This window comes from Mus caroli, chromosome 2, assembly GCF_900094665.2.
Source record: "Mus caroli chromosome 2, CAROLI_EIJ_v1.1, whole genome shotgun sequence".
NCBI lineage: Eukaryota > Metazoa > Chordata > Mammalia > Rodentia > Muridae > Mus > Mus caroli.
Genome location: NC_034571.1, coordinates 57,476,241 through 57,501,928, shown reverse-complemented (window position 1 = coordinate 57,501,928; position 25,688 = coordinate 57,476,241). Strand labels below are relative to the sequence as shown.

At 38.6% G+C, this 25,688-nt stretch overlaps 1 protein-coding gene and 1 pseudogene across 1 annotated transcript in view; one reads left to right on the top strand and one right to left on the bottom strand.

Moving 5' to 3' along the window:
* Gca (grancalcin) overlaps window positions 1-13,911 on the bottom strand; it is a 29,631-nt gene extending 15,720 nt beyond the window's left edge. Inside the window, exons 1-2 of the mRNA XM_021185780.1 lie at window positions 13,737-13,911; window positions 5,642-5,815 (exon numbers count right to left, since the gene is read on the bottom strand). Coding sequence (XP_021041439.1) covers window positions 5,642-5,815; window positions 13,737-13,763 — 201 coding nt within the window. The 5' untranslated portion in view covers window positions 13,764-13,911. The remainder of the gene's footprint in view (window positions 1-5,641; window positions 5,816-13,736) is intronic.
* LOC110289321 lies at window positions 7,715-13,040 on the top strand (annotated as a pseudogene).
* Window positions 13,912-25,688: the final 11,777 nt, after the last annotated feature.

Sequence of the window (25,688 nt, the reverse complement as noted above, 5' to 3'; positions counted from 1 at the left end):
TTTTCCACCAATGCAATTAAAATTATAAGAAATAAAGGTGGGGACTGATGTTTTCTGCCCCTGTGCCACCCTCTTTCGAAACATTTACGCACAAGATAAACAAAGACAAAAATGTATATATATATATATATATATATATATATATATATATATATATATATATTTTATTCTATACTTCTGAACATAGAAGATAAACTTTGAGGGACTTAGAGTTATTTTGTAGCAATACTATTTGAAAAAAGAAACCTAGAAAAAAGTATTGTGAATTTAAGTTAAAGGACATAGAAAGTATTTTGGGGTTGTCCCTGTTCTGGGAGAATGACCATTAAGAGAGACATGTCAGTAAATAACCCTGAACTTGGAGAGGGGTACATCATATTAGCTGTTCTTCACGCACTGCTCTGGATTGATACAATGTAGATCAAAGGGAATTTGTGCTTTATGATTGGAAACGTGTTTCATGACACTGCTTTACCCACTTGAAAAACTCAAGGCTATCAACTGCCGAAATCTGTCTATTAACTTCCTCAACGTTTTTGAGACTTTATTTGTTTTGATTTTTATTTTATGGGAATCTTATTATGCCCAGGCTGGTCTCAAATTCCTGGGCACAAGTGGCGCTCCTGTCCCAGCCTCCTGGGCAGATGGAACTGCAGCCACTCACTCAACTGTGCCCTGGTGCCATTCGCAAACTCTTCATCTTTTAAAGAAGCTTTGGAAGAGATGTAAGAACATCCATTTACATGGACAACCCTTTCTTTCCAGTTACATTACTCTACTCAATTATCTTCTAAAAACAAGCAAGTTTAGCCATGGCAAAGAGATTGGTGTATATTTTAATGTCTTACAAAAGTGAAGTCGTCAGACAGGTTGAAAGGGCTTTGTCCACTTAAGCACAGTCAACATGAAAGTGAGGCAAATGAGCCATGTGGGGACACAGGGCCAGACCTGTCTCAAAAGCTGAGGAAAATAAGCTCGTGCCCATTACACGGTTCTTAAGTTCATTGTTTCTCAGATCACATTAAAGCTCCATTTATTTTGAACACATTTTAAAACACATTTAAGCTGGGCATTCAAGACAAAAATCTCTCATGTCTTAACCCAGCCTGACCCCTAAGCCACTTAGCAATAAAGCGACAATTAAAGGTTACACCAGGTGTTTATATTAGAGGACTGCTATGGCAACTGAAAGGAGTGACAATGAGACAAAGGTAGTTCCTTTATTAACTATGCTCAATGATGATGATGCTATGTTTTCAAAGTATATGAGATGGAAATACGCATATACACACATAATATATATATTATGTATTATATATTTAATTGTGTGTATACAGAAACACACACATACACACACACACACACACACCACAGCACACACAATTCCAATTCTAAATTAGACCTTAGTACAGTAGTTTCATATGTTATTGGGATATGACTGTCATATGCCTTGAATCTAGGAAGAGTGATGAGCAACTCTGTTCTTAGAAAAGCAATGGGGCCTGAAGAGCACTCAAGGGAAGAACAGAACCTAAGATGCTGTCGGTGTTCTATGAACTGCTACCCGCTTCAGGAAATCCTCCACTGCTACAACACGAGGGAGGAGGGTTACAGACTGCACCAAAAACCAGGGGAGAGCCTCTCCTCCTCCTCAGTCGGCATCTGAATTCCCAGTGCACTGTTTTCTTTCACGTTCGATCCTTTCATCCCCAAGCCTCTCCCAGAAACAATCATCATTTACAAGTCACCAACTGATAGCCTGAACCAGATTTAGACATAATTTTCTACTTGAAATTCTAGCCTATAGTCTGGATATGCAGACTATATCCAGTTATATCCCATAGATACACATGTTAAATCCCTTACCCCAATAATTATTAAGCATAATAATGGTGTTATACATATATATATATATATATATATATATATATATATATATATTTGTGTGTGTGTATGTGTGTATATGATGTTTGTATGGATGTATATATATATATATATATATATATATATATATATATGTTTTGTGTGTGTGTGTGTATATATATATATGCACACACACACAGACACCATTATCTTAGGGTTACTATTGCTGTGACGGAGCAACATGACCAGAACAAATTGAGGAAAGATGAGGAAAGAGTTTATTTGGCTTACACTTTCATTTCACTGTTCACCATTGAAGGAAGTCAGTACAAGAACTCAAACAGGGTAGGAAGCTGGAGGTAGAAGCTGATGCAGAGACCTCATGAAGGTTTGCTGCTTACTGGCTTCTCAGCCTGCTTTTTCATAGACCCCAGGACTACCAGCCCAAGGAAGGCACCACTCACCATGGGTTAGGCCTTCCCATAATAATTACTAATTAAGAAAGTACCCTCCAGCCAGATCTTATGGATGCCTTGGAGGTACCTGCCTTTCTAGGTTGTGTCAAGTTCACATAAAACTAGCCAGCACAACCATCTTCACTATATCCTGAATTTAAGAATCAGGTTTTGGATTTCTTGCTCTTTCATTTCAATTGCTTAGTTTTTTAAAGAAGGGCCATACTACTAAAATGATGTAGTCCTTTGCCACAACACAGTTTCAGTCAAGAATGGACCACAGATTTTAGTTCAAAAAGTTAAAATGGAGTTTAAAAACTTCCTCTCACCTAGTATGTATTGTGTTTGAGTTGAATGTCTGCCAGAGGTGAATGGCTAATGCACTGGTCCCCTAACAGATAAAAATATTAGGTGGGGTCTACTAGGTTCTTGATCATTGTGACATTCACTCAAAGGGGACTGTGGGCAACTGGTCTCATCCTCTCTATTCTTTCTACTGCCTAATATTCCAGAGCACAATACTGGTATCAAGTAAGGCTTGACTGTGACTTTATAGTTTTTAAACCCACTTATATATACAAAATATATTATTATAATGTTTCATATTGTAATATTTATTCTCAATGAAACAGTCCACCAGATAACTTTTGATTCATTTTGAAAAGGGCCAACAAAAGAAAAAAAAGGCAATAAAAATTTAGGAATTTGATCCAAATGATATTTGGAAGAAATAGACATCTTTTAATATTTTGCATCACAGTTCAGAGGCATATTGCTCTGTTCTCACATGTAATTCACAGCATTCACATCTCCTACAGCATACACAGGACACAGCAGAACTGTTCTGGACTGAGGGCTTTGTAACAAGTCACCATGCAAAATAAGGAATGGGATTTCTTTATGGCAATCAGAAAGCAGGGGAAGATGGAGTTTCTACAAGCTGCCTTACAAATGAGAAATTCTAACTTCCCCTGACTAGGGGAAAGATTTGTGAGCTAGGAAACATGGGTAGAAACACACACAATATAGATGTGGTTTTATATACACGCTTGCATCCAGATATAAAATATAATTAAGATTTTATACATATGTACATAGTTCCATGTTATACATACGCATAAAATAATAATTGTAATAATGAAATAATATTTTAATGAAATAAATAATATTTCCTTCATATCAAATGCAGTGAAAACCAACACAAATGAGTATACTACTGTATAAATTACTTTATTGCTATGGCCCAATACTTTTTAGAAACTATTTTTTAAAACTAGAGTTTTCACTTTGATTGACAATTTATATGGACACAGTCATCATGGTGAAGAAGACACAGTGACTTGGGCTGTGTCCATGGCAGAGGAGGTTGTCATGTGGCTTGTTACATCTTAACAAATCAGGAAGCACAAAGCTCTGGGCCGCAGATCCAGTCTGTAGCTATGAAACTCTACTCCTATGGCCCTTTATCTGCATCTCATGCCCGTAATTTTCAAGACAGCACTATGAGCCCCTAGCCAGGATAGTATGTATAAAATTACTTAATTATGATAAATTAATATATTAATAGTATAAGAAGAGGCAAAGCCACTACAATCACATACTGTCAATAACAAGTCAGAAACCTGAATTGGCAGGCTCGAACTGCTCTGTGATCACAAACAGCTGGCCTACATATGTATTCAGAGTAGTAGAGACTAATTGCTAATACCATAGCACACCATTAAGTTTAAGATTTTGCTTTCATTTTTGTGTTAAAAAAAATAGAAAAGTCTCAACATGATTTTGATAATCTCTGTAGCAATGTGCCATCAACTTAAACCATTTATTACTAAAAATGATATAGCTTTGTCTGTGATAACACATGCAGTTTCTCAACTTGAATTAATGTCTGACAGCAGAAGTGATTTCCTAATGCATCATTTGACATACTTACATCTTAACTGCAATATGTGTATTTAGAGTTAATGGAATTGATGCCAAAGCTGAGAATATTATCCTATCCTTATTAAGTTACAGTTCTAAAACGTCTTTGTATTCAAGCAAACTGTGAGCATTCATCCTTTTCTCTCATAAATCAGTCGACTTAGTTTTGTATTTAAAAGTCATTTAAGGAGAGTAGGGTGTTTCTCAGTGTGAAACCTAATAAAGAAATTTCTTTTAAAATGTAAATATAATTCAGCAGGCGTGGAGAGACGACCCAATGATTAAGAGCTCTTACTGCTTTTCTAAAGATCAAAGTTTGATTTCCAGAACCTGGTCAAGTGGCTCACATCTACCTGTGACTCCTTAGCTCCACATGATCAGAAGCCTCTGGACTCCATGGGCACTGCCACTCATGTCCACACACAGACACACAGAGACATACAGACAGATACACACACAGACACACACCAAGACATACACACACACACAGACTCACACACATACATACACACACACAGAAAGAGAGAGATACACACACAGACATACACACATAATTCCAAAAACAACTAGTAAATGTTTAATTTGGGGTATGATCATATATTCCACTGTCTGTAGCTATGACCATACACCTGAAACCGGCACATTTATTAAAAGTTTATCTTGGCTCACAGTTTTGGAAGCCAGGCAGGGTCTGGCTGTTTGTGGAGAGAGCCACCTGATTTTCTGTGAGTAGCAGATGGGCATAAAAGTCCAGGTAGTGTTTGAAGAATAAAAGCGTATGTCCAAGAAGAAGGAGGGGAGGTGAACGCTTGCTTTCAATGCATTGAAAGAAACCACACTCATCCTGCCAAGAGGATGCAACCCTAAGGCTCCAATTACCCCTCAAGGGCCCCACTGTTGCTCAATGCCAACACATTTGCAATTACACTTTAGCTTGAACGGGACAAAGCACATCCACTCCCACAGAAAGCACACTGTCAGGAAGAATCAGACTCTCCAGCTTGAGGTGTTGCCCCTTTCAGTCAAATGAGCAGTTTACTAGCCATCTCTCACATTGATCCCAATTAAACTCAGTGAATCTCAAAAACCAACAAACAAATAACAACAACAATGAAGGCCATGCCTGTGGGAAGGGGACTTGTAAGGAAGATGGGATGTTAATGGGAGTAGATTATGTTATAATGATAAGACTGCACCTCACTCACATGTGAAATTGTCAAGAGCAAACTCAATGGAACTTAAAAAAATAAAGCAGTTATGTCTACCCCCATCTTTGAGAAGAACAGTATTATTCTACACAAGTTTAAGACATAAACTTTATAAAAGACATTTTACATGTTACACTAAGTGGATAGTGATCAATTATCGACTAGTATATGGTAAAAGATTTACCACCTCACCTGCCCAGCAACAGCTGTGAAGTAAGTCCACATGGAGTCGTCGGGAGGGGAGTAGCTGTCAGAATAACCCAGGTATCCAGGGTAACCACCAGAGAACATATTGGGACCTGCCGCTGGCATTGGCTGGCCCATCTGCATTTGCATGCCCGGAATCTGACCACTGAAGTTTCCAAACTGTTGAGTGAAAAGAAGACGTTACTATAAAAAGTTATTAGAAATCACCCAAAACCTAAAAATCCAGTGGCCAAATTTTACAAACATATCCACCACTAAAGCTTAGACTATAAGATACCATCTGCCCTGTATTAAAACACAGTTTGTCAACACATTACTTGACATTTAAAAAAAAAAAAAACTAAAAAAGAGAAGTTTCTACCCTCTAATTATGGGAATATATGTAAGGGAGAGGGTTGGGCAGGTGAGTGTAGGTACCTACAGAAGCCAAAAGATGTTTGATCCCCTAAAGCTAGAGCTGTGAGCTGCCTGAGTACTGAACTTGGGTACTCTACATGAGCAGGGTCTGCTCTTAACCACTGAGCCTGCCCTTCAGCCTCAAGCCTCAGGGAACCTTTAAAACGGTGGTTCCCAGCCTTCCCAATGCTATGATCCTTCAAAATAGTTCCTCATGTTGGGATGACATCCAACTATAAAATTACTTTCAGCTTCATAACTGTAACTTTGCTTCAGTTATGAATTGTTATGTAATTATATATGGTTTGGGGTGGTCTTCGGCCATCCCAGTGAAAGGATCATTTGACCCCAAGAAGGTCATAACCCACAGGTAGAGGACCACTACTTAAAAGGAAAAATGTATGTATGATCTTAAGCAAAACTAAAAGCAGGCACAAACAGAAAGTAAAACCTTGGGGTTTCACCTATAGTAAACTAATAAGTACACTTCCAGGCATGGTCTTAGTTGGAAATCTGGTATATGCAACGAAGCCATAGCCTAAACATGGGAAAGCATAGAGCTGAAGCACCCTTCACTGTCGGAAATGTTTTTTTCTTCCAAAAAGTATAGTGACCAGAGGAAAATAAAAAGATGATTCCAATCAAAGTCCTCTTCCAAACCAGCATGAAAATCTGGTGGACAACCACAGAGGGCGTTAGAGTAGCTCGGTTCCACGCTAAGCACTTCCCATCGTTCATGCTGATTTTCATCTGTCCGTGAAACAGGAAAGTAGTCTGTCCTTTCTGTCTTTGAGGATCTGAAACTTCAAGGATTCTGGAATGGGCCAGGTATTCAAACATAGTCTGACTACTGAAGCTGCCCATGTACTTTTGTGATGGTCACAGTCTATATTCCAGATGAATACTTGGGAAAGCATACTGTGTTGCATTTTTATGACTCCAGAGATGAAAGAAGCATTAACGCTGTTCATTACTCAATTCTGAACAACAACCAAAAAATTGCCTTGCCCTGGATCTTTGCACCAGGAGCAGCAAAGACTGCCGGAGGGCAGAAAGAGAAAAGAATTACAAGAATGAGGGAGAAACACACGTGACTCAGGAACCTGCTGGTAGACTGTTCAGGTGCCTCTGGGCTGTGGTAAAGCAGAAGGCATGAAGGAAGCAGAGGAACTGTAGGAAATACATTCAGGAAGGGGTCATGAGTAGTCCCTGACACCCCCCCACCCCGGCACCATGATATCCGTCAGAGTGAGTTATCAGAACTGACCATAACACTATGAGATACAACACACAACAGATGGGTGTGTCTCCAAGACAATTCCTTCCTCCTGTCAACACTTCTTTTTTCGGATTTATTTATTTTTATTATATGTGGTTTTGCCTTCTTGTATGCTGGTACTACATATACAGTGATTGAAGAGGGTAGAGTGAGCTTCGGATACACAGGAACTGGAATTACAGACGATTGAGAGTATCCTTGTGGGTGCTGGGAATTGAACCCTGATTCTCTGTTAGAGCACCCAGGAGTCTGAACTGCTGAGTCATCGCTCCAGCCCCACCAAGGCTTACTTGATTGTAAGATCTTTGTTTCTTCATCTTCCAATCTGGATTTCTCACAAATAAAATAAGTCCATGTAGTATTTTGTCTCATCTTGAGTCCCCATGTGTGCTAGATTAGGCAAAGAAAAAGACTACAAAGAAAGATCCCAAGTACAGTCCACCAAGGAAAAAGAAAACGAGGCAAAAGCTTCTAGAGGTTTGGAGGAAACAAAGAAAAAGAACCTAAAACCAAAGGGAATGGGAAAAATGGAAGGTAGGATTTCAGTGCTGTCCAAGCAGGGATGGCTTTTACAGTGAACAATACCATCAAACAGCCAAATCCAGCACTTGGACTTACAAACAACTCAGCTAGTAAGGCGCTTAACGACTGCCTGGAGGAAATATCTGAGGGATCTATACAATATACTGCCATCATCAATCAAAGGGCTGACTCAATTAATAGAGCTTTATTTATACAGTAACAAATTACAAGCTCCCCCAGCAGGGATGGGCTGTCTAGTAAATCTCCTGACACTTGGCTCTCAGTGGAAGTTCACTGACTAGTTTGCCTGATTCTTGAAGAAGCTGTGGATGCTCAATTTGGGGAATTCCTTCAATGGTGATAGGCTTGATTTACTCCCTGCTCTATACTTTAGGAGAAGGACATGAAAAACCTGCCTAAACTCAGCACTCAAGAGAACAAAATCCTAAACTAACAGTTGAAACTGGCAAGTTATGTATCTTTATGCTGGATGCAGCTCACAATCAACTTGAACACTTTCCAAAGGACATTGGAAACTGCATCCAGATAAACCAACCTTGACTTGCAGAACAATGAACAAACAGACCTCCCACACCCAATAGGAAATCTGTTCAGTTTAAACCATCTTGGCCTGAGATATAATAGACTGTCAGGAATACCCAAATCATTAGCAAAGTGCTGTAAATCTAAGAATTTTAATTTTAAAAAATAGCAATTTCTACACTAAAGAGTCTTGGTCTTCTAAAACTGAGTAGCCAGACCTTAGCTAGAAATCGCTTCCAATTATATCCAGTGGGTCCATATGAGCTTTCCACAATTTATTCCCTTAACATAAATCCCAACTGAATCCACAGAACCGCATTTTGAAATTCTCTCCAGAGGTTAATCCTAAATTAATTAAGTTGAATATGAAGACCATCAGTTAACCTCACTTCTTTTAGATTTGGGAACTTGGACAGTTATGTCAGAACTGACTTTGGGTACTAACTGGCTCACCAAGTTCTCAGGGGATGTGTCTGAACTTGTCTTGCATGAGGTTTTAGTATTAACAAACAATTTTCCAAAGATGCTTCCCCAAAATCTTGTAAACCTTAGGAAATTAAAAGAATTGGGTCTATGGGAGAACAAATCAGAGCCCTTGACCAATGAAATTGCTTATCTTAAGGATTTACAGAAATTGTTTTTGACATCAAGCAGTGCAGCAGTACTGATCACCTTATCGCTTGCACATCCTATCATCATCGAAGACGACCTGCTATTCATCTTCCCGAAGAATCTGGTACCCTGGAGAACCTGAAAGTACATTTGAATGACAAGTCCAACTTGCACAGCCTTCCCTTTGAGCTGGCTCTCTGCAGCAAGTTTTCAATATTAAGTATTGAGTACTATCCCCTCAGTCACCTTCCACCTCAAATTGTTGCTGGTCTTCTTTTATTATTCAGTTCTTAAAGATGCAGGGGCTGCCGGGGCATGGTGGCACACGCCTTTACTCCCAGCACTCAGGAGACAGAGGCAGGTGAATTTCTGAGTTCGCCTGGTATACAGAGTGAGTTCCAGGACAGCCAGAACTACACAGAGAAACCCTGTATCGAAAAAAACCAAAACCCAAAACCAAAAAAAAAAAAAAAAAGATGCAGGGGCCATATTGGGTCATGACCTGAAACAAACTGCTGGTCCCACACATGGTTCAAACTCAGACTGTGTAATCAGTCTTTCATATCTACATTATCTATTTATGTACATGTTTACACATGGTAGATTTATAAATATATTTATAAATATAAATGTTTCTGCTAACAGAGGAATCAGCCATTTTATATTTCTTTAATCGTTAAAATAATAGCTTATACCCCTCTCCCCCACCGTGCACACACATGCAGCACATATGTAGTTTCAGGAGGATCCTGAACAACTGGAGTGAGGGCTATCCCAAAAACTGTTGCCTGTCTGTGAGATATGTTCTTCTACCTGAGCTGTCTTGTATGGCCTCAGTGGAAAAGGATGCACCCAGCCCCACAGAGACTTGATGTGCCACAGGTTGGGCCTCTACTCTTTCATAGGAAAACGGGGGGTGGTTAGGGGAAGAATTGGGGGCAGGGGTGACTGCAGTAAACAGGATATAAAGTGAATAAATAAAAATTTAAAGAAAATATCATATGTGAGTTTTCTTTGCTAAATTTTGATGGATGTTTTTCTATTGTATAACCTGATATTCCAATCTGTTTAAAATGTTGGCAGCAAACTATGAAGTTATTAAATTGAAGAGACTAAGTAGAACAGATATGTTTCTGTTAGGAAAATAGACCATTTTTTTCTTGCAATCATTCACATACATTTTCTCCCTATCAATTGCCAGATCTTTATAATAGAATGGACTGGAAGGGTGGAATCTTTCCTTAACTTAGTATGAAACCTGCAATTTAAATTTTACATATGTTTACACCTGGCATAAACCCCTAGAATTTTTTCCCTTGTTTTGATTTGCTGTTTAATCCGTCAGATCTGGAGTTTAAATCCTCTCTTAAATATTTTGCAGCAGCTAGTTTAAACATTAAAAGACACTTGTTTGTTGAAACAACTGGCAAACGAAAATACACATTCAGAAATGGAAAATTCCATTAATTTAATTATCAGATGAACTGTAGAACAAAATGTCTGAAGCGAATCTTCGAGATGGAGAATAGAGACCTTTCTTAACTTGTAGTGAAGAGGGCTTTTATTTTTTCCTTTATTTTTTTTTCTTTCCTGGAAGTTGCAGATCCACAGAAATTTAACTTGAGAAATATGACAAATAAATTCCACTTACACACTCATTCTATACATGTATCTACAAGTGTGTGTGTGTGTGTGTGTTATCAAAACCATGATAGGTAACTGTAATTACTCCCTATCCTTGTACAATGAGATAGATGATCGGCTTTCTTTAAAGACTGCAGTATATGTGTGTCTCGATGTTATCTTAACTGTGTGCTATGGTTTTATAAATTAACTCTCCTTGTGGATATCTTTCTGCTCTGGAGTATCTGCTGTGTCTAGGCACAGTATCTTCACACTGTGCTCTATGGATGCTGAACTACATGCATTTTCCTCATGTGTGGGGTACCGACCACAAACCACCTGTGCAGTACCATGACTTTTAGAATCATCCTTCCTTTGTTGGTAGGTAGCTATACACTAGAAAAAGAGGCACATTGCATAGATGCCATTGGTAGTTCCATGGGAATTATATGTGAGGTAGATGTACTGTTTGATACTATTTTATTTTTCTCCCCGCCTTTAGGATTAGCAAAACTGTAATTGTGTGCCCCTTATGAAGTACTCTTATTTTTGGAGGGAGTATTTGTTTAAGTCACTTTTGTATATTTTATTGAGGAAACTCCCAGAGCAACTATTTCCTAGATACCACATTAAAATAAACTTCTCATATGATGAATAATTATTACATATAACCACATGATTCTGCTTGGGTTAGTTTGTTTGTTTGGTTGGTTGGCTATTTGTTTGGTTGTTTGGTTGTTTGACTGGTTGGTTTGTTGGTTGGTTGACTGGTTGGCTGGATGGCTGGATGGCTGGATGGCTGGATGGCTGGTTGGTTGGTTGGCTGGTTGGTTGGTTGGCTGGTTGATTGGTTGGCTGGCTGGTTGGTTGGTTGGTTGGTTGTTTGGTTGGATGGATGGATAGATGGTTTGTACCACTGCACTATTTTGTTGGGCATTGTATTTTAAACAATTTTTAAAAATTAAAACCATGATGTCAACATAAAAATCTGGACTTTTGCTTTTCCTGGCACTCAATCTCAGAACTGGGTTTGAGGTAAAATCTGTATTTATAATTAGCAAATGTGTAAGAATCAACTAAGAAATGAAAGGCAAAGATAGAAAACATTATAGTGCTTGAATGTGTGATAAAAAATATTACAGATGTTCATTGTATTTTCACAAGTAATATACTTTCTTCTGTGGTTTATCAGTTTAAAATAGTTCATAAAAATTTATTTTTTATAGTTCTACTGAGAACTTATGTATATGTGTTTTTAAAATAAATTTCGTATCCAAGTGTATTTATACATTAAGAGAACCTTCATTTTAGAGGATTTTAGAAGTGGTCTAGTATTTTTTTTCTTGAAGAAACATAGTTTTCCAAAATGAAATTATATAAAAATTGTAACGATTTGGATCCCTTAAATTTCTGTGTATTTAATGCTTAAACTTTACAAAAACCACAGATGTTCCTGTCACATTTATACTTCAATATGCATATGTTTATTTTGTTTTCATTCTTATGACCAAAATGAGAAAGAAAACTCCTTTAGGTCAAGATACAATTTTATTAGTACAGAAATAATAATATACAAAAGTATACAACTTGAGGATTCTTATTTTATTTTAGCCTTTGTACATTTGGGGGACAAGATTTTGTACTGTGCCTCAGGAGAGCCTAGACCCCATTGCAGACACAGGCTGGCCTTGAAACTCTCAACAATTCTGCCTTGGCCTACAAAGTCTGAGGGTGACATCATGAGCTGCCATGCTCAGCTGGTTCTAGCTGGGACTGACTCCTTGTTTACTAATTTATACAAGGTCTCCTGTAGCTCAGATTAGCCTCAAGCTGAGAATGACCTTGAACTCTTGGAGTTCCTGCCCCCACCTCTCAAGGGCTGGGATTTCAGGCCAGGCTAGCATGCCCAATTTATGTGATTCTGAGGATCCAACGCAGGGAAGCACTCTAAGCTACATCCTCAGCTATCTCTGATAAATAATCATTAAACAAATGAAAATTTATTGGAAATGCATCCCGTGAAATATATGCTTTATTAGATAAAGGTGTATCTCCTAGCAAAAACTACTTTCTATTTTTTTTAAAATATAACAACTAAATATAACAAGTATTAAAAGGTGGACTGATAACATTACCTTAAGGGCATTCTCAGTCCATTTAAATGACTAATGAGGAGTATATATTTGAAAGTGCACAATGCTAGCTGGAATTCAAGTAAGTAACTACAAGCAAACCAGTTTCAGTAAAGTGTGTATTGAACCTGAAGGCCTAGAACTGAAAAATTACTTTTTAAACTAATCACTTAGTCCCAAGGGTAGGGATTATTTTTTGAAGCCCATAATCACATGCCAATGTCTACTCCTATCTGTAACAAAACATTAATTTCTCTTTTTAGGGACCAACAAATAGCAATAGGCCTAGAAAATCTGCTCTCTTCTGTCAGCACTGCAGTGACCACTGCCCAGCCACACTAGATACCCGGCCTCACTGGGCAGATAGATCATTGATGAGGGGAGGGAAAGTTTAGCTTCTTTCGAAAGAGGAAGGGTCTACCCACAATAATGACTTGAAACTCTCAGAGGTACTGAGGATTAAGGTTACAGAAGAGGGAACAGCCGAACACCTCCAAAAGCAAAGTCTATAAAATCAGCTCGCGCTTGGTACAATAGAAAAAGAAAAGTTTAGGAGGCACTGAACGTACATCTCATTTTTTTTTTATAAGCAACTTAAAAGACAAGATATGGTTATAAAAACAAATAAATAAAAACTCAACTCAGGAAAAAGATAACTAGAAAAACTACTTAAGTTGGGGATAGATCACAAAAGGTAAATGGAACAAGACGTGATCTTTTGCTCCACTCTATAAACAAAATCTAGAAAGCACAAACATTTCACACCACCGCCTGGACAAGGACGTTTCTTGAGGCTCTGGACCAGACTCCAGCTCGCGGTTCTCCCCTGGGCGCAGGGCCCCGCCCAGCCCCAGCTTCTAGCACCTCACGGTGTCCAGGCGTCGCCTGGTACCAGAGGGCACTGCCAGGGCCACAGGGTGAACTCCGCATGGCGATGCGGCCCGCAGGGTCGCCACAGCTCGCGAGGACTTACCGCCCCTCCGTATCCCGGGTAGGCCATGACCAGGCGATCGAAAGTAACGCGTCACCAGTAAGTCAGCGTCAGCGCAGCTTAGAGCGGGGAAAGCGCAAGTGCGTGCGACAGGTGCGGAAGGTCCGAGCACAGTAACACGCACCTCCGCTCCCGCGAGCCGGCTCCGCCTGGAGTCCCGCCCCCGACCGCAGGCCCGCCCCTGCCAGAGCAAGCCCCGCCCATCTCACCTGTGATTGGCTGCAGCCTGTCTCCTGGATTCCAGTCCATCTCTCTTACTGGTTCTTTCAAGTTCTTACCAGAAGCCTCCTCCACAATTATTTCCCCACCCTCCAAGGAGAGCTTCTCCAGGCCATCAACTCCTAGAGTTTCTTTTCTCAGCAGAAACCCCAAACCGACCAGGCGATGACTTCTTGTAGCCTATCCGTATTTCCTTTGGACCAAATTGTAACTTTGTAGTTACTCACGGTTCTGTGTGGTGTGGATGCAGGATCAGAGTTTCAAAACCATGACCACCATAGCTATTGCTTGCCGCACTTGATACCTAATGTGAGAAAGGTTATTTGTAGTTTTGTAGATAAATGGTGGCCACAGTTGCCAAAAGTAGCAAAGAAAAATACAGGATCTCTATTGAATTTGATTTTTGAAGAGATTTTTAAATAATCTGTATGTCCCAAATACTGCACAAAAAATACACATCTGCTTTTTAGAATATTGTTTATATTACTTACATGGTGTCCTCCATATTATTTAGTAACTTTACCAGTGATTCAACTTTTGAGAAAACTATTGATACATGATTATATCTGATTATAAACATCAAGAGAACATCTTGGTTTTTATCATTTTGCAAAAAGGAAGGACAAGCCTGCTTCTCTCTGAAAATCCTGAATTTTGTTTCTCCGAGTCTAGAATTCAGAAGAAGAAGGAAGCTTTAGAATTAACTTATAAACAAAAGGGATACCATTTTGATTTCTTTATGAAAAAGGAAAGACCTAATATTAAAAAAATAAGCCTATCAAAAAATGTTAAGTATTAGCAGAGGAAATCAGCCTTGCAGCCCTGAGTAATTTAACAATCGCTCTGCTGTACTACAGCCGGAAGAACGTGCTGAACCTTGTGAAACAATTTTATCAGAAGAGGCAGAAAGATGCAAGTTGCTAGTATCCACCCTACTATTGAGAAAGTGCCAGTCTCTGCAGCAGTAGCTATTTATTTAGCTAATATTGGGATCTATTAAAAGAGAAGTAGAATAAAAACCTGCTTGATAAAATGAATGAGAGCGTGACTCAGTAGGTAGCAGGTGATTCTCTTAGCAGAAGAAACCTATGCCAAGTTGTATTCTAATTGACAAACTGCATATTCAAAGTGCTTAGGAAGGGTTGTTTGTAATTGCGACACTAATCCAAATTTAAGATTAGAATTTTTCTGTACTTTCTTTTTATCAAAACAGTTTCTCTGAAGCATTGCCTTTCTGTACCCTGGGAATCAGATCTCCATAGATTCATTTCATGTCTACATGTCCACTTTCAAAGATAGTATCTTCCCTCCAGGACAAACTTTGGACTCCTTTGCTAACAGTTCCTTTAAAGAGACTAAACTTACCTAAACACAGGCTTCCTCCAGTTTGATAGCAAACCCAGTGCTTACGTAATTGAGTGCTCTCAGGGACTCTCCCACTGGCCCAAGGGAGCTTTGTCCAGGCCTCTATTGTACTTTCAGTAATGAAGCCCTTTGTTTCTGACCCAAGAATCCCATGCCTCTGCCAACTTGTATGAAAACTGGCAAGCTTGTTGTTAGCTTGCAAGTAGGACAAAATACCAAATACTGACAATGTATCTTCCTTGGAGAAAAGGAGGTAGAGGTAAATACAGAAAGGGTTTTCAAATCCACAGCCTATGGCAGGCTTTCTAAATCCAAACTTTAAAGTACAAATTTTGCAGTATTATAAACTGTGTTTTGAAAAATTCACTTTAGCCCACAGATGTTTTTAAATAGTAATAACTTGTCTTTATGATTCAGTTAGCATTGTATAGGCAATAGTATCTTATGAAGACTATTTCATATTATTATGGAATACTCCATATTAATGTGGAATAACATTTATAATATTATGAAAACTATTCCATATTGTTTGGTAACTTTACTAAGTATACATATCCACTAGATATACATATGTGTGCATGTATGTGCCTTAAATCATAAGCTGTTCATTATTCAGCAACATGACTTTCTATGTAGACTGAACACCAGGTAACAGACACTGTAAGTTGTAAAGTGTTATTCTTCAATATAGGACTGCATCAGGCATGTGCTGTCATTTTTACTAGAGTTAAAAGTAAGGTTGTTTGTTATTTCAAATAACCACAGCTGCACAGCTGGTATCAGAGATGAAGGCAGAATTCACATAGTTTGCCTGTATATGGTCTCAATTTTTCCTTCCCTCTCCACCTCGAACTATAATTTTTCAAAATATTATAAGAATTATTTACATTGCTAAAAATAAAATATTTTAAAGAATGATAATAGGTAAATTAACTAGGCAAACAGAAGAGAAAGCATCTTGCTTTGACCAAGAAAAATCAGTCCCCAAATAATAATGTAACCATTTCTCCAATACAGGAGACATATTTTCCGGTGGCAATGAAGTTTACATGATTACAGCAAGCTGATTGAGATAGAGATAGAATGATTCCCAGGGCTGCTTGGTGGGCTAGCCAAGTATAGTAAGCAAGCTACAGGCCAGTGTTAAACTCTGCTTCAAAATAAAAGGAGACAAAGACTAAGAAAGAACACCTAGGTTGTCCTCTGGCTTCCACATGCACAACTACACCCCCCTCAATCTCTCTCCCTCTCCCTCTCCCCTCCCTGCGCTCTCTCTCTCTCTCTCTCTCTCTCTCTCTCTCTCTCTCTCTCTCTCTCTCTCTCTCATACACACACACACACACACAGAGGGGGAGGGCGTGGAGGGAGGAGGGGTTTACTGCTGGTCATTTTGAATTTCCTGCACTAAAGATTGAAGAAGGAGCCATTTATTTTAGATGGGGCCAAGTCAACCATAAATACTGGGATTATCAGGTCTGAGCATCTGTGAAAACAAATATATACTATGTCAAGTATACTGTTGAATTTATACCACTAAGAGTTACAGTTTAGCTGATAACATTACAGTGATATCCGCTTAATAAACTATATATTCTCTTGAGATACAGCACCTATGAGAAGAAGCAAAAAAAAAAAAAACAAACAAACAAACAAACAAACAAAAAAAAAAAAAAAAAAAAAAAAAAAAAACCTCTTATTTTTAAGGATAGAGGACTACCCTAAAATGGTCCTAAAATGAAAATGAGCTGTTGTAATTTTATAATAGAAATGGAAGTGATCTACAAAATTAATGACATTTTTGGCTTTATTGCCCATAAAAATAACCAATAAGGGAGACAGCACTATGACTTAGTAGAACATAGCCTATCATATATGTAAGCTTATCAAATATATAAAGTAATTCTGTGAGCCTTTAAATCTATGTAGCACTTGAGAGATTACACACACAGCAGCTCTGTCAGCCCAGCTTCTTTGGAAAGGTTCCAGCCTTAGTGGATAAAACAATAGAAATTTATTTCTCATTGTTCTGGAACTTGGCATTTTCAGATCAAGATGCTTTGGGGACAATGATTTGTGATGGATTGATCCTTGGTTACACCAGCTGCTTTCTGTGTCCTGCAGGGAGAGGTGTTAATACTAAAGTCTGGTTCCCTAATTGGTTCTTCATTTGTTCAACAAAGGAGTCTGGGAGTCTGGAAGGAAGGGACAGGTGGGACTTCCGGGTCCCAGGACAGAAAAAGAGACACAGGGAAAGAGGAGGGGACTTTTCTGGGCAGGCTTTGGTAGGAGAGGCATGAAACAATGATGTAACATTTCAAGAAAGCTAGAACCAGTGGCCTCCACCACTGAGTATAGCCAAGGAGGTCGGTGGAGGCTGGCTGATACAAGCTAACTGGTAAGTTTAGAGCAGGAGATTCTGTACCCAGTAATTGTGCTAACTGGCAAGTTCTAAATAATGCTGTCTGAGTGTTTTTCATCAGTGGAACAGAGGAAGGGATTGGGAAGAGGGGAGCCAGAGCTCCGGCAAGCCGCGGTCCTGGGCAAAACCTTGGCGTGTTTTTAAAATTACATGCTACAGTGTCCTAACATCATGCTTATTTGGTGAAAGAGTGGAGAGAGAAGAAAAAAAAAAAAGTCTATAAATCCTCTTCTTATAATAGTAGTAACCCAACAGGAGGACCAAACCCTCATTGAGACAACTAAATAATTACCCCTAAAGACTCAGTCTCCAAATACTATCACATTAGAGCTTAAGACATAAATATATGAATTTGAAAGGGCATACGTTTAAATCTGTAGCATATAAAATCTGAAGGTTGAGGAAGAAGCCATTAGTCGTAATGTCTACTGTTAAATTGTCACCTTGGATCCACTGTGCTATTTATTTATTTACATTTTGCTAAAGTGCATTCACATGGATTTCTTAAATAGGTATATATGTATGTATATATATACATATATATATACATATATATGTACATACAATTATGTATACTTTCTAGAGAAATTAATCTGTATATTTTATGTACTGTTGGAAAATACAAACAACAGTGTAAAATGTAGCCACTCAGTTGCAATTTTATCATAATTTTACAGTGGCTCTTTTTCAGCGGCTAAATGGTTATTGTCTACCATTGAATATAGAAAGGGAAAAAACAACAATCAAAAAAAAACCAAAAAAACAAAAAACCCAAGTTCTATTTGCCATTTATTATACCAACCAGCCACTTGAAAAACTGACCTTTCTCGAGCTAAGCTTTCAACAACCGTTTCCAGCTTCTAATTCTAGTAATATTAAGTACTGTGTTGGCAGAAACACAAACTTTAAACCAATTTAGCAAATCGCACACATATGAGAAGTGTCAACAGGGCTCTTCACAAGGCTTCTGAATACACACATCTTGCCTTGGTTATTTAGCCCTGTTAAGCAATTTGGATTCAATGCAAACTCTTGAGAAATATTGATCACAATATGTGTACACTACTAAGGCTCAGCATGAGTTATAACACCATAATTAGTAACCCTTGGAAAGCGATCTGCTACTTGGCTAGACTGGATACATGGCTGTGGTAACTTTTAACTCCAAGTACACACTTGGGAGAATAGATTGTACACAGATGCTGTTATTGTTTGTATATGCTTGGCCCAGGGAGTGGCACTATTAGAAAGTATGGCCCTGTTTGAGTAGGTATGACCTTGTTAGAGTAGGTGTGTCACTGTAGGTGTGGGCTTTAAGACCCTCATCCTAGCCGCCTAGAAGCCAGTCTTCCACTAGCAACCTTCAGATGAAGATGTAGAACTCTCAGCTCTGCCTACACCATGCTTGCCTGGAGACTACTGTGCTCCTACTTTGATGATAATGCACCGAACTTCTGAACCTCTAAGTCAGCCCCAATTAAATGTCGTCCTTTAGAAGACTTGCACAGGTCATGATGTCTGCTCACAGCAGTAAAACCCTAAGACAGAAGTCGTAGTTTCCTCCACTTGCAAAACTGAGTCAATACAACCATGAAAGTTAAACATATTGTTTCCAATATTAACTTATGATCATTTGCTAGTAATTTGATTCCATATAATTAAATAACTCCATGCACCTATACAAAAACATTAAAAATAGTATCAGCAAAAAAAATGCTCTGATTGTCAAATAGATTATAGACCAGGTAAAAATCTTCAAGTGCCATGCATGGGTATGTGAAATAAGATCACCCCTACTTTATAGAAGCATTAATGAGAATAGCCAGGAAGTAAGAATGAATTCCAATTCACCTATTAATATAGCATTCAGTGCCCAATGCAGCTTATGTGCTTTATCATGTTTGACCTTTATAACTGTCTTATGAAATGAACACTCCTAGTGGCATTGTAGAGAGGAATTGGGATGTTATTAAGTGGCTTGCTGAGGAAGACACAGATCAGAACTGTTAACCAAAGGCTTGGTTTGGTTTGGTTTTAACAAGACATGGCCTGATTATTCCTCATGTGAAGAAAATGACAGCCCACAGAACTTATGAGGTTTCAGATAGCTAAATGGAGTGTCCCATTCTTAGATCTTTTAAAGAGACTTAAAATATGGTAATGGAGTGATAAGATACTTAATTGTTCAAATTACCCAAAGTTAAAATTTGAAACTAAATAAAAAGAAAGAAAAAGAAAAAAAAAAACCCTAGGTTCTTCTCTTCATGAATGTAGGATTATGTACTGATATAGTGAAGGAGCCAGGTTCATAGCTGGTGCCAGGATCCCAAGGGGTAGCAATAAAATGGTAACCAACATACACTGAATTTAGTTTACCTTGGACATTTGCTTTGTTTTCTGGCCTCTAACCATAAGGCTCAGCTGCTATCCCTTCTACCAGAACAACATCTATGGCAACCACATTAAGGGACTGTAATGAAGTTTTGATTATGAAGGTATTTACAAAAATAAGATACACAGTAAGAAATAGGGCAATATCTTGTTCCAAGCATCATTAAATCACTTCCATCCTTGGGCTGAAGAGACAAGACAAGCCCAGGATGCAGTTACTGAAACCTGGGTTACAGATTCTGCGTGAAGAGGGCACACTGACTGGTGATCTTCAGTTTCTCAATGCAAAGCCTAAACCTATGAACTCTAGTTAACAGTATACTCAAATCTTATTCTATTCCTTGACTCTGATCCTTTGGCCAATGATTTGTAATCAGAAGCCAGGTGAACAAGAAATTCATAGAAGCAGCTAATCAGAGTCAGTTTCCCAGACACAAAACAATGCAGAGGATGACAGGGTAAACCTTCAGGGGTAACCAGACCTCATCAAATGCCAAAGAAAAACAGCTTCTAAACTGCAACATGCTACCCCAGCTTAACAGCTCTTAAATTAGAGCCTCAACCTATGTGATTATTGTGTAAGGATGGAATAAATGGGTGGAGAACCCAGGTAAATTACAAAAGATAAGTACTTATGGAATATCGAAGTGTGCATCTGGTTGGGTTTTTTTTGGTTTTGTTTTGATGTATCCATCTGGTTTTAATTAAATATAAATACATGATTTGAGCAAACAGGTTATATATTGGTGTGAGAGACAGAGAGTTGAGAGAGAGAATATGAATTTAACACTTATTTCAACCAACAAGATTACAGTAAAGACTTGGTTCATCCATTACATGGGAAACTATGAGTGCAGGAGAAACAGAGAGAAAGAAGGGGAAAAGAAAAAGATCTTACTTAGCAACAGAGCATGCATGTAAGAGTATGCCCATAAAGTATCAAGTAAAACCAAACTGGGGAATATAAGAAAGTACAATTACATGAAAAGAAGATACAGATGTGTGTTATAATGGGAAGATGTGAAAAAGACAAGAAATACTAAATATTTATATGACAATTTTCTATATAAGCTATCTTTCTGAACATTAGTTTAGATGAATACTGGGTGACTTAAGAAAGAAACAAGATGGAAACCAATTTCTCAAATGATATGTTAGCCATACCACACAGAAAATAACTTGGTACCAATGCCTTGTTGGCTGTAGTCTTTCTTTGCTGATTATTTTAGATCCTTCTCAATACTTAATTCGTCAATTCACTTCCACTCTGATAGCAAGAGAATGTGTCCATTGGTTTTCTCAGCAGTTCCTATACTAACTCTGGAAGGAACATTGCAACTACTTAAGAGACTTGACCACTGAGCACAGGCTCAGCTGCTGGGTATGAAACATTGGCGTCCATTATGCAACTTCCTTAAATCTAAGCTTCTCCTTTTGCCAAATGAGAATAACTGCTATCAGGAGACTAGCTAGTCTCTTTCATGGCAAACAACAACAACAACAAAAACAAAAAAAACCCAGCTTGGTGTGTATAAACAAGCAAATTTAATAACTTATGTAAACCCAGTCCCAACACTGGCTTCTGATTCGGGCTTTCTTTGTCATATTAGTGGTTGTCCCTAGATGAATATTACTCCAGATGTTCCTGCTGCCTCTGTTCAGGGGACAGGAGAGAGGGCCCTTTTCACAATCCTCTCTCACCTTTTGATTGAGCATCAGCCCACTGTCAAATATAACTTCAAGGAAATTCCATTCTTATCTCTCTGGTTCTAACTGGATTCTGGTCCCAATCTCATTGGGATCAGACTATATAACTATCACGATAGCTAAAGTGGGGACATGTGGAAGAGCTTGAACCAATTAATCTCCAGAGCAGTGGTTCTTAACCATCCTAATGCTGTGACCCTTTAATACAGTTCCTTCAGTTGTGGTGGCCCGCCAACCATTTCTGTTGCTTGCACATAACTGTAATTTCACTACTGTTATGAATCCTAATGTGCTTCAGAGCCAATCCTGGTGAAAGGGTCATTTACACCAGAGAGATTGCAACCCAAAGATTGAGAAACATGGCTCTAGACCTACAAATTCCTGTTTTATGGGAAATAGATCAATCATACAGAATAAAGGTTGAAGGTAGGGTAGGGAAAAAGTTGTTTTGGCTAGGGAATTCTGGTGCAATTTTACCATAACCATAAAAATAATTACTGAGCAGACAAAAAGATGACAGGCTCATTTATGATTGTTGTGAAAGCTGAAGTGGTAATGTATAGAAAGTTCTGGAAAAGAATATTTTTTTTCTTCAATGACTATCACATGAAAGATACTTAAAATTCAGTCATTCAATATTGGGTATCTCTCTTGCCAGACTGCACATTGTTACAGGAGACAGAAGATTTGAAAGGAACATGTTGCACAGCCTTGTAGAACTGAATTTTGCCAGGAATGGAATGTAAACAAAACTCCACCCCCATCCCAATCCCAGTGAGATAGGTGATCAGCCTAGAGTAAAGTCCACGATTGCAGAAAAACTAGTGTGGGGACAGATACAGTGGCTTAGCCCATCCTAAAATAATCCCTTCCTTAATTCATCCTTAGTACCTACCATCCGGCCCCTTACATTCAAATGCCTTTCTTCTTATGACTCTGTAGCAGCAGGACCTGAGGCCTGAGCAGCTTCATTCAGCTGTTCTTTTCCAAGCCTGGCCAGAACAGACAGTGGGGGTAGTGAGAAAGTTACATCGGCTTTATAAGAATAGCCCTTTAAATCATAGCCATGGCCTTAAATCCTACTGGGAAACATAAATTACCTGCTTTCCCTATCAGTTGCTTGAATATAGTCTATGCTATGTACAGTTAGCTTTGCTTAATCCCATTCAATGCCTCTAAGATGTGATAATGAAGCCCCACAAGGTGGCAGCAGAGGAGTCATCATCTCTGAGAAGCAGTCTGCAAGGCTGATGAAGAGACTAAGTGTCCTCACTCACTGTGAAAGGATGGACCGACCGGGCAATGTCTAAGAGTTGACGTTGGTGGTTCTGTGTCTGCCAGCTTCTCGAAGGACATACCTGGTTGTAGAGGATCTGGAAACATTTCAATTCATTGTATGAGGTAAATTTCAGGCTTTTTTCCCTCTGGTTCATGGCATTAATTCCACAAAATAAATGCAAAGTAAATACTCTTGATTACTAGTGAGCCGAATGCAGTACATTTATGTGCACATACACAGACTATAGATAAAGGAGGCAGAGACTTCCTGAAGCCTGTCCAGACCCCACACCTAAGGCCTTACTTACTGTTATCTGTTGGAGTCATAGATCTATTATCTTCAACTATTTCTAAATAAATAATTTGATAACATAAAATAACTTGAATCACCATATTATTGAAAGTGGGGGGGATGGTCACATAGTATGAACGTGTCCTGAGACTGTTTTTACTGATTTTGTGGCAAAAATGAAATAAAATGAAATCGTCACTTCTAAATAAATTTTGAACATTTGAACAAGATGTGAAGATCAAGAAAGACTATGACAAGATCTGAGAGATATATTTGCAACATGAATACCCAATGTATGCATTGCTAGTTAGAAATTTAGAAGAAAACTTAGAATGATATGAAACCCATCTTTAAAATGTCTGGATCCCTCCCCGGGCTTGGGTCCTTTCCCTCACTTAATCTAGGGGCAGAGCCTCAGTATCCGGCAACTTCCTAACACTCGTTTCTATGAAGAACCCATAGAATAAAGGCAGCTGCCTAGCCAGCCTCACCTTGCTACATTGAAGAACGTAAATATATCAAGTGTGAGCTCATCTAAAAATTCATTTTTACAAGAGTCCTCTATTTTGTCTTTCATTCAGAATTTGAAAACACTTTCCCCAAAACATATAACCTGAACGTTTAACACTGGAAAAAAAAAAAAAAAAGTAACCTGCTCTCTTTGGAGGAGGTGTGAGTCTCGGAGCTTCACCCACTGAGGCATATCTGAATCTCTTTAGTTGGAATATTCGTCACCTCAGGTGCAATAAGCAGGCAACAAAGGGCTGTTCCTTGTATTCTTCGGGATGTTCACTTTCCTGGTAATATCGCTAAAAGTATACAAAATTAATTATAAAACCATAAGGTATTTAATTAACTATATGTAAAGCATGTTTTGGGTTTTTTTTTGTTTTTTTGGTTTTTTTTGTGTGTTTTTTTTTGTGTTTTTTTTGTTTGTTTGTTTGTATGGGTTTTTTTGGTTTGTTTTTGGGGTTTTTTTTGTTGTTGTTTTTTGGCTTTTTGAGACAGGGTCTCTCTGTACAGCCTTGGCTGTCCTGGAACTCACTCTGTAGACCAGGCTGGCCTTGAACTCAGAAATCCGCCTGCCTCTGGGATTAAAGGCGTGCGCCACCACGCCCTGCGTACGGCATGCTTTTGAACAGTAGATGAGTTGCTCGTTGTCCCTTCCCTTTGCTGAGCCAGTAGATTGAGGAAACAAAGACCCGGGAATGATATCAGCACGTCCGCTTCTGTAGCAAGTCAGAGCAGTCACTCCTGCAACTTTCTCTTTCATTTCTAAAAACATTACTCAGCTTTTTCAGTTGAATTCATATGTGATTTAATCTTCCCAAATGCCAGGTAGGAATGTATGCTCTAAAATATCCCAGATGTGACTGTTATTAAGTTAGGCATTTTTATGTCCTATATAAAGGATTTATTTATTCTAAGGAAATGTGTGGTGATGCCTAATTCACTTGGTTTGGCAGATGAAGGCTCCAAGCTACAACCTGTTCATTAACAAATTAGCAAAAATATAAGCCATTTAAATCATGTTCGTCAAAATTAATTATACATAATTCAGAAACACGTCTGAAATGCACAATCCAGTTTTCTAAATAATAGCGGCTGGGCCTTCGCCCAGAGATGACAATGAGATGCAGAAAAGACCGTGTGGAAAGCACGCACAAGCAGTTTCTCTCATCCTTTTGGTGTTCTTATTTGTTTTGTTTTGTTGACACAGAGTTTCTCTGTATAGTCCTGGAACTCGATCGGCTGACCAAGGTGGCCTTGAACTCAGAGATTCGCTGGCCTCTGTCAAGTGCTATGATTACACCACAATACCTGGCTAGTTCATATTGTTTATTTAATGTAAGACTAGGACATCCAAGATGAAGCTGGCAGGCTGTTCTGAAGAAGCCCCAGTCTCAGCTTCCTTATCGTGTTTTGATACTTTGTGTTCATGTGGTGGATAGACCTGAAAGATAAAAGGGGCTGAGCTTACCCTAAACCCTTTGATAATTGATTAACCACATTTTATACCACACTTACCTCTGCATGTAGTTTCACAGGATTTTTTTTTAAAATATTGGTGAGGATTTAAATATTCAAACCATAGCTAATACATGCCACTTATTAACTTCCTTTTGTGGATTCAACCCTTGCTAACATTTATCAGCAACCCACAACCAATGTGGGAAGGTGACAGTCAGCCCTAATCTGACAGCTCTGATTCTGCCTGCCCAGAAACGGACTATTGTACCCCAGTCATTAAAGTGCTCAGATC